General features: G+C 39.0%; 1 protein-coding gene across 2 annotated transcripts in view; it reads right to left on the bottom strand.

The window, feature by feature from the left end:
* Positions 1-12,507, bottom strand: part of scai.S (suppressor of cancer cell invasion S homeolog) — a 129,835-nt gene that overhangs the window by 53,995 nt on the left and 63,333 nt on the right. For both annotated transcript variants that reach the window (XM_018232849.2, XM_018232850.2), the window contains exons 3-5: positions 5,444-5,539; positions 4,986-5,072; positions 4,594-4,692 (exon numbers count right to left, since the gene is read on the bottom strand). In XM_018232849.2, coding sequence (XP_018088338.1) covers positions 4,594-4,692; positions 4,986-5,072; positions 5,444-5,539 — 282 coding nt within the window. The remainder of the gene's footprint in view (positions 1-4,593; positions 4,693-4,985; positions 5,073-5,443; positions 5,540-12,507) is intronic.

A 12,507-nucleotide genomic window follows, 5' to 3' on the forward strand; every position in this document is an offset into this window, starting at 1 on the left:
GTAAATGTGTATGGTGAGTAGGCAGTGTAATCTGATAATGATATACTATTGTAGACACTCGCATGCTTTGGAGGTAGTAACTATAACTTCACTAGTACATTTTCTTTTCTCCATAGTCTTGTCTTAGGATTTAAGCTCTTGTGAGCAGGGCCCTGCCTCTATTGTCTCCCAACTTTTAATTGTAACTGTGATTCAATTTTGGAAATATGTCTGTTTATGTAAACCATTTGGTCTTGTATTTGTATCCCTTTACTCTGTGAAGCACTATAGGGTGCAGGCCTTCCTTCTTGTCAGCGCCCAATGGTGAGACCTCCTCCCTCTCCTTGCACAGAAACAACATAGAGGATGGGACAGGCATTTACAGTCTTCCTACACCTGTTAGCCTTAGTTCGATCATAATGTCTGTATTCGATCTAATTCAGTTCTGTTAAGTCACTTTCAATGTTCTATTATGATCTCTGATAATAAAGGGTACATTTTAAGCCTTAGATTCATCAGATCGTTAGTAGGTGTTATACGGCTTCTAAACATAAGCCAAAGTAAATCTTCCTTGACGGAACCCTTGACCTGAGGATCCAAATGTACTTTACCTACTGACCGAACATCTCTGGCACAACAGAATTTTGAACAGCAGCAACAACATGCTACATAACACGCAAGAAGGTAGGAGGCTTTGAAAATTGGCAGGTTATTCAGTATCTACACTCACATAACCACTAGAACATTATCCCATTTATATAAGAGATTATTCAAATGACATTGCGGTGGCATGGCAGTTTCCTTGCAATGCTTATTTAAAAGTACAGGTATGATATCTGTTATCCAGAAACCCATTATCCAGAAAGTTTTGAATTATGGAAGGGCCATCTCCCATAAACTCCATTATAATAAATTAATCCAAATTTTAAAGAATAATGCCCTTTTTCTCTGTAATAATAAAACAGTAACTTGTACTTGATCCAAACTAAGATACAACTAATCCTTATTAAAAGCAAAACCAGCCTTTTGGGTTTATTTAAGGTTTAAATGCTTTTCTATTAGACTTAAAGGACCAGTAACATCAATTTTTTTTTTTACAAAAAATTCATTAGTATAAATCGAAAAAAAAACACCAAGCCAAACGAAACGTTAAAATTGCAAAGTCTTTATTAAAAAATAACTTACAGAAACTCCACTTCCGCTCCTCTTCAGAAAAGGTGGAAGGATGACGATCCATCGTGCAGCGCTGGATTTCTCCTCCCTGGCTATCTCAGATATTCTTGGAACGTCGGATGCGCTGGTGGGCTCGCAGGCAGTTGTTCTCCTGGCAGTCCAGTCCCATTGCCTTCATCACAAGAAGAACACCAAGGCTTGAACTTGCAGGGGGCGCCCTGCGGAGGAGGCTGGAGGAAGAGCAGGAAGCCACAGAGGAAGGCGAAGTCAGAGGGCTTCCCAGCAGCAGTCGCGCCGGCAGATGAGGTCGCAGCACCGGTTCGTCCTTTCTTCGGCTCCCCTCCCCGCATACTGTATGTTCTCCCGTGGCTGCTGCGTGCATGGGAATGCTAGCTGTATGCGCTCAATGCCACTGCGCTGTACCACCATCCCTCCCGCTCCCCCACATCTACCTGGACTCAGGCCGACCCCCATGTGGCCTCCTCCAACCTCGTGCAGCAGCCCCCCAACTAGATAGTACTTGTCCTGCAGGGTCTTGGGTTAGCGCCTCAGCTGGTACTTATGATCCGGTTGTAACTTCACGTGCAGGGACTCTGGACTATACCATAAGGGCATCATGGTTCGCTTTTACTCGGTCCTGGCTGGCTTTTTTGCCCCGCCTTGCCCTGTATTGCTAGGGGGCACAGGTGAATATACAGTCTGCGGGGAGGGTAGCCGAAGAAAGGACGAACCGGTGCTGCGACCTCATCTGCCGGCGAGACTGCTGCTGGGGAGCCCTCTGACTTCGCCTTCCTCTGTGGCTTCCTGCTCTTCCTCCAGCCTCCTCCGCAGGGCGTCCCCCTGCAAGTTCAAGCCTTGGTGTTCTTCTTGTGATGAAGGCAATGGGACTGGACTGCCAGGAGAACAACTGCCCACCAGCGCATCCGACGTTCCAAGGACCACGGCTCCTTCACATGCTGAAGAATATCTGAGATAGCCAGGGAGGAGAAATCCAGCGCCGCAAGATGGATCGTCGCCCTTTCTGCCTTTTCTGAAGAGGAGCGGAAGTGGAGTTTCTGTAAGTTATTTTTTAATAAAGACTTTGCAATTTTAAAGTTTCATTTGGCTTGGTGGTTTTTTTTCCGATTTATACTAACAAATCTTTTGTAAATAAAAATTGATGTTACTGGTCCTTTAAGGTATGAAGATCCAAATTACAGAAAGATCTGTTATCTGGAAAACCCCAGATCCCAAGCATTCTGTATAACAGGTCCCGTACCTGTATAATAAAATATAAATAAAATTTGCAGTATGTTTCAACCAATTATGCTAAACTGGTCTGACACAATCGCTAGTGCAAACAGGTCATACTGTATGGATTCTCCTGGACCAGTGCCTTTAATGCATAAGCCAGAGTATACCTTATATCTGTTAGGACCTTAAGGATCTAACTTAGGACCCCTGGGCTGGTGCTCCCCTTTACTAAATAAATAAATAAACTCATCGACCTGGGATATTTAACTAGGAGAGACATGCTACCATACTCACTTGTATATGTGTCTCTTTCCAGTCATCTCTTGTGGGTGTCCAGGACCAAGAGCATGTGCAGAAAATTTGACTCCATAAAGTTTCCAGGACACACAAAAGTAGTGCTAGGAAGAGATTATTCATACGCAAAGCCTATGAATAAGTCCCCCATTAGACACAAGACACGTGATGCTATTTATCTAAATTTTTCTCAATTTAAAAAATTACTGTTTCATCCACTGTTTCTATGTTTTGAGGGTCTCGCAAAATTCTTTATATGGCTTGATATTATATACCCTATGACTAGGTTATATGTATAAAGCTCTCTCTTCATATAATAGAAGATGGTGGAGGAATTCCTCAGGTATACACCGCAGGCCAGTGCAGTTTCCAATAAACCGGAGCACAAGCACTGGTAGAAGGTTTGCGACTTTAACAGGGGGGTTAGCAAACACACTTACACCACCCCAGGCAATTACAGTTTAAGTGTCCTTTTATGCTGCACACAGACAAATGCTTTTATAGATTTCACTGCTTTTAAGTGCTTTCCTAGCTGTAAATTAATTCATTAGCTCTTTCCCCTGCAATAATTTATGTACTCTCTCTTTTAGCCCCCAACACACACACACATTTCTGGGGCAGTAATTGCATCCTTATACCCTTCAATTGTACAGTGCTCGCTGAGCTGTCCATTGCTGGCATTTGCTGATGTGCTAGCCTCAGAGTCGTTTGTACCTGTCCCTATCAGTTATTCTCACATTCGTGAAAGCCTCTGCAGTAATTCATCTTGACAACCATTGCCAGCAGCCCGCAGACTGCAGGACCTCTGTCTGTCTACTTGAACAACAAAGTTTAATTGTAGCGTGTCACGCTGTACAATATTATGCATTGGATGGAAAGATCTCTGAAACTGCTCTGATTCCAAAACTTCCCAGCAAAGGAAGGTAATCTTTATGATAAGGTCAATGAAGCTATGCCTATGGAAGTGGCTTCAATTTCTGTAAATAAATATTTTTTTCAGCTACTGAAGGTTCCAAGTTTTATAGATCCAAATCTGACTGCTATGTTTGGACTATCGTTATTATTCTTCTTTATTTATATGGTGCTGACATATATTACACAGCCCTTTACAGACAATCTACATTGTTCACATCAGTCCCGGCCCCAGTGCAGCTTACAAATTAAGGTCGCAATCACATGCGCACACACATACATACATTTTATCAGGAGCCACTTAAACTGCCTGGTGTAGTCGGAGGAAACCATACCCAGCATTGATAGAATCAAAAACTCCCTGCAGTTTGTGCCCTGGTTACAACTGAACCTAGGACCACAGTGCTGCAAAATGAAATCCTTATAAGCAATAGTCTGGTTCTTTTTTGTGAACCTGAGCTACCGTGAAGGTGCTGCATAACTTTCTAGCGCTGTACATATAGATAAATGATGATGATTTGAAGGACATGGAAGATAAATGTATTTATATGGCATACTTTCTTATTCAATTGTATACTTTGGAAATCATAAAGTAATGTAAAACACTGATGAATATCCCACAATGTCCATATTTGAGCCAGAGGTGTAAGAAAGGCATGCTGCCATCCCCCACCCCACCTTCTGAGAGGCCTGACTGCACCTAACTGGCCAGGAGGGGAGATATTTTATGGCTATAGTGGAAGCAGACCCTGTGGTCTGGGCTCCCTTGTGTACCCGGCTTCATCTATAGTAATTTAACTAATCTGAGTACAAGACTAGTTATTATTATGCTACAATGGTCGGATTGGGTGCAGTAAAGAAATAAAGGCAATTATTCTAAAGATATTTCTTGTGTTAAAACAGTGACTAAAGTACCTCTTTCCATCACAGCAAAGTTTCCTAATTCAACAGAAAAAACAGAAACCAGAGCACTTTAGTAGCATAAGCCTGAACTCGGCTTACCTGTCCTCTTTGGTGACTTGAGAGTAATAGGAGCGTTGTCTTATTGCAGAATAAAAGGAAAAGGCTTCATTAAGGTAGCTGGTCTCTGAAGTGCGAAGGCTTTGTAGAAAATAAAATAATTAGGGTAACATTAACTCACAAATAAACATGACGGATGGAATTCACTCAATATTTCCTTTCTGCTCATGTATACTAAAAAAAAGCAAACACTAAAAGGCCACCATGAATTGCCCGAGTGCCAAAACCATAAAAAAATGTATCGGATCAAACTTCCTCTGAGGTTGCTACAGTACTTTTATGCCATTTAGATTTCATCTGCATTCCACAATAGCAATATTTGTCCCCTAATTGTGCCCAGACTTCTTCCTCTGTAACTATGGGCAAATACTTACTAATAGTGGTAATATAGCTGTCCAATCTTTGAGGCTATTTCGCCAATTTGCCACCGTTTCAAACCATACCGGTTGTCAAGAACTTGCCTGGTAAGAAGAAATTGCAAACCAGTAAAATATTTAATATGAAATTGTGTACACACACAAAAAAAATATGATATATATTTGCTTGTTGGGGTGTTTGCCTTCCCTACCCAGTGACCCTGGTTAATCATTGACTATTGCGTCTGACAGAAAAGTTTGATGGTCGTCAGAAAGACCATGAATAGGAGCTAAATCCTGCTGTTTGGGACTTTAGTCTTCACAAACTGAACAATGCAAAAGTGCCCATGCATGTGTATGGCATTATAATGTGTAGGATGGGCCCATTAACAATATGAATCAACAGGCCACTTGGAGGACTTAAGACTCGAAGCAAAAGCTGCAAGCTTGCCCAAATGTTAAATTTGTACACTCACCTGTGTTGCTGCTGAAACTTCCAGAGTTTTGTGTAGACATCAAACGTCCTCCCAAAGTAAGACTGCCACTGCTTCTGCCCATACTGGGGCAAATCCCTGCAAAAAGCAGTAGAACATTTGCTAGTAATTGTTTCTTATTGTACACAAACTGTATATGATGTTGCAGACTGTGAAGTTGGAAGATGGGTAAAATTTTTCTTTGGTCAAAAGAGAAAATTCCACCATCTGTAGACAGACCAATTTAAGGGGTTAAATGGGTTGCTGACCTTCCAAACACTTTTCCTAGTTGTGTTGTTTTCACCAGAAATACAGACTTTTTTTCTATAGTTTTCCATTTTATATGGTCTTTCCAAAATTTACGTTTAACTTAGGGAGGCCCATATATCAAAAGTTGAAGTTTCGAATTCATGTGAGTTTTTCTTTAACTCTAATAAATTGAATATACTGGTATTGGCCCTTTTATCCGGAATCATCGGGACCTGGGGCTTTCCGGATAACTGGTCTTTCTGTAATTTGGATCTTTACACCTCAAGACCATTAGAAAATCATGTAAACATTAAATAAATCCAATAGGCTGGTTTTACTTCTAATAAGGATTAATTATATCTTAGTTGGGATTAAGTACAAGCTACTGTTTTATTATTAAAGAGAAAAAGGAAATAATTTTTAAAATTTTGGATTATTTGATTATAATGGAGTCTATGGGAGACAGCCTTTCCGTAAATTTGGAAAATTCACAATTCCAATTTGAGAATTTTGACCATAAAAATTATTAGAAAATTCAAATTTCCAATTCGACCCTTAATAAATTTGCCCCTTATCGTTCCTGTCTTTAGTGCTTCAGTCTGGCGGCTCAGTAATTCAAGTGTAGAGTCTGAACTGTTATAATTTGCTACATGTGATTACTACATTAGTCAATACATTTCTAACTATTTTGGGAATATTAGCAACTATTGTATCAATCCTAACAGCTGCTTGTAATGAAAGTTAGGGATTCTGCTCACCAGGGACAAAGATTTAAAAAATGTACCGAATAAGAACTAAATGTATACATTTAGAACAGTTACAGGGTCGTCAACCCCCCCCAACCCCCCCACTCAGCTTTAGAAGGACATAAGAAGGTGAAAATCCGGAAACCCGTAATCCAGAAAGCGCCAATTAAAGAAAGGCCGTCTCCTATAGACTCCATTATAATCAAATCATCCAATTTTTTTCTTTTTTTCTGTAATAATAAAACAGTACCGTGTACTTGATCCAATTTAACATATAATTAATACTCATTGGAAGCAAAACCAGCCTTTTGGGGTTATTTCATGTTACATGATTTTCTAGTAGACTTAAGGTATGACGATCCAAATAATTTAAAAATCCATTATGCCGAAAACCCCAGGTCCTGTGCATTCTGGATAATAGGTCCCATACCTGAATTAGAAAAATGGTCGCAAATAGAAAACAGAAAGTAATTGGAAAAAGTCTTTATTTCTGGTGAACTATCTGAACTGAAAAAAGTGTTGGACGGCGAACACCCCCTTTAAATAATTCTACACTTTCTGGGGTTCTGTTCTTAAAAATAATGAACACATAATTGAGCAAACACATGCCCTGAACCCCTATTTTTTTGTGCAGTATTCAAGCATTAGGAATAGACAGATCTACAGACAGTCCAAGGGGAATATGCTCACAATTCTTTTAACATAAATGAATCCATATGAAACCAAAGTGGGGTTTAAAGTGTTGTTATTCACTAGTTTCAATAACCATAAAACATTATAGATGCATCTCCTCTGTTTCTACTGTATTTATAAATACAATTCCTTCTACATCTCATTTACCCTTGTCCATGCATTTGTATGCCCCTGCAATTCTCCAAAATAGCATCCACCACGTCACAAAGTCATTGCCAAGGTCATTTGTGAATCCATTTCCCCAGAATGTCTTTGCGGACACTATATTTCTTTAACTCCTCTGGGAGGGTATCCATATTATTTGCCTGTTTATTGATACCATTATCTGTTCTTTTGTCTTTGTTTCACAAAAAAAAAAACCATGATGCCATCAATTTATATGGACATTACACTAACCAATGCATGCTTGCAATAAGTAAAAGGCCACGTTCATGCTTGACTCAAAGTTACAGCCTAAGGAAGCAATGCACCATTATTTTAGATTATTTCAGTGGATAATGTTACTGCACTAAGGCAAGCATGTCTGCAGTCATATAAGTCTATGCAGAATAGCCCATGCTATATATTTCATAACGCTAATAAGGGATTGTTAAGGTATCGTTTCAGGCACAAATGGGGTCCCTTTACTGTTCAAGTTGTGCATTTGTTATCCATGTTGAAATATTGAATTGTGTTTTTGCACCCTCCCCCCAAAACGACATAATTCTATGATGCCCAAATAATTTTATGATGCCCAAGTAATTCTATGATGTCCTAATTAACCTAGTAACCATGCACTGATTTGAATAAGTGACTAGAATATGACTAGGAGTGGGACCGTATTGAAAGATGACTAATAAAAAGAAGCAATAACATTAAATGTGTAGTCTAACAGAGCATTTGTTTTTTAGATGGGGTCAGTGACCCCCATTTAAAAGCTGGAAAGAGTCGGAAAAATATGGTAAATAATTCAAAACTATGAAAAAAGAATAATAAAGACTAATTGAAAAGTTGCTTAGAAGTGGCCATTCTATAACATACTAAAAGTTAACTTAAAGGTGAACCACTGTTTTAAGGATGGTTTTCAGGTAACTCAAGAACCATTTGGCACTCCATATCTAATGTGCAAGTACAAAGGACATCTACTTTCGAGCAAAGGCATTAGCAAATGTGCAGCCCGCCAGCTTCAAGAGCTGATGGGGATGTTGGAGTTGTAGTTGTAGTTTATTAAAACTGTAAAGCCATAGCCTGATACTGTATATGCAATTTCCCTGCTGCCTCTAAGAATAACTTACTTTTATCTTAATTTATGTAATTTCTCCTGTCTGTTGCTAGGTCTGAGTGCTTGATATTCTGAAGAAGCAATACAGGATCTTATCCTAGATAAACAACTTTATCTTTAGCAGTGGAGTGGGGCTTATCTGCTGTATTGACTATACCTAAAGGCGCTATGCTGCATTGCGTCAGTGTATTGTACAGGTATGGGATCCGTTATCCGGAAACCTGTTATCCAGAAAGCTTTGAATTACGGAATGGCCATCTCACATAGACTCAATTTTTAAAAACAGTACCTTGTACTTGATCCAAACTAAGATATAATGAATCCTTATTGGAAGAAAAACCAGCCTATTGTGCTTGGAGTGGGGCTTATCTGCTGTATTGACTATACCTAAAGGCGCTATGCTGCATTGCATTGAGTCAGTGTATTGTAAAGGTATGGGATCCGTTACCCGGAAACCTGTTATCCAGAAAGCTTTGAATTACGGAATGGCCATCTCCCATAGACTCCATTTTTAAAAACAGTACCTTTTTCTTGATCCAAACTAAGATATAATGAATCCTTATTGGACGCAAAACCAGCCTATTGTGTTTATTTAATTATTAAATGATTCTCTAGTAGACAAAGTATAAAGATCCAAATTACAGAAAGATTTGTTTTCTGGAAAGCCACTGTTCCCGAGAATTCTGGATAACAGGTCCCATACCTGTACTCAGAGATGCTGCGCTGGCACAGGAGGGGTTAAATTGCATTTTCTCATAAGGGGCTTAAATCTCAGCAATGTAGTCTCTGCACGTCCTAAGTTACTGCACCTTCTATCTATGCCGACACATGGCAGCTTTCCCGTCACACGGCACAGCCACCTGCAGTGACAGGTTTCCATGGAGACAGAGTGGCACTGGAACCCTAGATCACCTTCCTCTGTGCTCTGATGTGCAAGGAAGTCATCATTATTTTGAGGCCTCGAAAAAGGTGGTGTGCTTGTATTTAATTTCAAATTAGAAAAGAAAAACGAAATATATACATATACATACACACAAACAGGTATGGGACCTATTATCCAGAATGCTTGGGACCTGGGATTTACTGTATAACTGATCTTGCCATAATTTGGATCTTCATACCTAAAGTCTACTAGAAAATCAAATAAACGTAAAATAAATCCAATTGGTCGGTTTGCTTCCAATAAGGACTCGTACATCTTAGTTCAGATCAAGTACAAGGCACTGTTTTAATATTACAGAGAAAAAGGAAATACTTTTTTTTTTTTTTAGGACGTCCATTCCGTAATTTGGAATGCTCTGGATAAGAGGTTTCCGGATCCCATACCTGTACAGAGAATTATGTTGTAAAATATGATATTAGAGGCTTTATGATCATTAAACATTGCTTCAAGAGAATGCACCTTTGGGTTAAGTGCCCAGTGCATCATATGAGCCAGGGGGCAGCCCTTAGTACTGACAATGGTAATTTTATTTAGCAGTACACAGTGACACATACTACTAGAAAAGTATATATTTAAGAAACTGTGTTTTAGATAAAGCAGTGTTTTAAATATGGGCTGTTCTATGCAATATTTGTATAGAGATCTGCAATGTTCATGGGTAGTTTCCCATTAATAAGCTTTTAACTACTGCAATTAGTATTTGGATCACTACCCAGGTACATATAGTGAAAGCAGTGAGAGTTTTAAAGTGGACCCGTCACCCAGACATAAAAAACTGTATACTAAAAGTCCTTTTTAAATTAAATATGAAAGCCAATTTCTTTTTTTTTTTTATTAAAACATTCATAGCTGTTGTAAACTAATTTAAAAATATCAGCTGTCAATCAAATATTGCCTACCCCACCTCTATGCCTTGGCATAGAGGCGGGGCAAGCAATTACTTTAATTGTGTAACCAGGGCAGGGGGATGGACATTGGGTCCCTGTCCCCTGGTGCACAAACAAGATTCTGAGGTGATACAAGACTTGCCTTAATAACAGTGTCCACAAAATGGCTCCTTCCTGGTTAATATAATTATGAGTTCCCAGACTGATGGAAACAATATTCAAATAATTTATACAGTGTAATTAAAGTTCATTTTGCTTGACTAACATGATAAAATAGGATTTGGAATAATTTTGTTTGGGTGACGGGTCCCCTTTAATTACTGTATTGCAGGTTAGATGTAATTGCCATTTGTTTTAACCAACAAAAAATTGCTAGATTTAAAGAACACTGAAGCTATCTGGATATGAAACATATCTAATTTATCTGTCATGTTTTGAGTATCCAGTTTTCTTGTCTTTGAAATTGAGGCGCTGTTAAAAACAGGTCTTCAAGATGACAGCGAACCAACCAGTTCAGGTGCCAAAAGAATGAATTATACTTTATTGTTCTATGTTGTGTAAAAATGAAGTGCCTATTTGTGGAAAACACTGCTGTGACTAAAACAAAGTCGATATATGCTTGAAGTTGCTGCGGGCGTCACTTTTGTTGGGTCTTTCCCATTACACTTATGTCCCTCAAAAAAGCAGAAATGCTGATTGCAAGCTGGATAAAGATAGATTCCAATTCTGACAGGGCCGGGCCAGACCGTATGGGCGCCCCAGGCAACCCGATTCAATAACCCGGTTCAATAAACCTATTACATTAATGGGCAGATTGATCAAAGGTCAAATTTCGAGTTTGTGTGAATTTTTTACTCTAATAATTTTGAATATACTCACAACTCGAATGAGAGGTTAGTTGTGAAAAATTTGAACATCTAATATTCGATCGAATAGTCCGAAAGGGAAATTCGAATTGAATTTGAAACAATTTTTTCCTCTTGAATGTCAGGAAGGCAATTAACATATTCAAATGGTTCAACAGACCTCTGCCATTGACTTGTACATGAACGCGGCAGGTTTCAGATGGAAAATATTCAAATTAGAACTGTATCCATGGTATTCATAAAATTGGAATGTGTGAATTTTGACACCAACATATTTTTTTTGGAAATTCAAATTCAAATGTATTATTCAACCCTTAATAAATCTGCCCCAAATTGCTGTTTGAGGAGTGATTTCGTGATGGGCAAGGTCTTTGTAATGGCTATGAAATGTATATAAAATTTGGGTTAAAGAAGAAAAAAAGGTGTCAACTTTATGAAGGGTCATCATCAATGAGAAGAACCAGGACTATAGGTCCAGATTTGTGTGAAGGCCACAAAGGTTGGGCAGCAATTCAAAGAGCTGTAAAACCCATCACCAGTGTTATTTGGGTTATAAACAGGAGGGCTTGGGTGCAAGCAGGGCCTAGGGGTGCATGGATTATAAATGCAGCCCTGGCTATAGGGGACCTGAAAAATTTTAAGACTCTGGCCCCTTCGCCCTTTTCTTTCCAGGAAGGCAAGAGCTGGTTCCTGGTGATGGGGATTCAATCATTTAGTTGCATGAAACCCCAAGATTTCTGATGACAGACCTGTGTCAATGCACAGTGTTCTGTGAAATAAGGAGGAAATGCCTCAACGATTAGGATTTAGACACAAACATGATAAAAAGACAAAAAGGACAAAACAATCAGAGGAACCACTGAATGTGTTGAAATGATTCTGATGCATCTACATCCCAGAGGTTGGAAATGTCTTAATGTTGGAACAGAAAACCTACGTGCGGAACTCAATAGTGTGCAAAAATTGTGTTCTTATAGCTCAAATGAGGCATCCAGGAGTGAGGGTGCTGAGCAAAAGATGCATATATACTAGAGTATGCAATGGGGCACACATTAGTGCTTGCTAGGCTTATGTACCATAGCAACCAGGCAACTGATTGAATGCTACGATGACGGAGGGTTAGGAGATTATAACAATAAGTATCACAAAAATGAATAAAGTACCCCCTCTTGTAAAATATAAGGATATTATAAATTACAGAGGAGTAACTTCTAATATCCTCATTTTGCAACTGGGGGTACTTTATTTATTATAATACACAAGTTTCATTGAATCATGTGACAGAAATGACATCAGAACTCACCGTTTATAACTGATGACATCAGAACTCACCGTTTATAAGGATATCATTTACAAGATATTTATGCCTTTAGTGTATTATAATAAAATAACAAAGCTGGTAGGATTTAGAGGTTGCATCTT

The sequence above is a fragment of the Xenopus laevis genome, chromosome 8S, assembly GCF_017654675.1.
Source record: "Xenopus laevis strain J_2021 chromosome 8S, Xenopus_laevis_v10.1, whole genome shotgun sequence".
Classification (NCBI taxonomy): Eukaryota; Metazoa; Chordata; class Amphibia; order Anura; family Pipidae; genus Xenopus; species Xenopus laevis.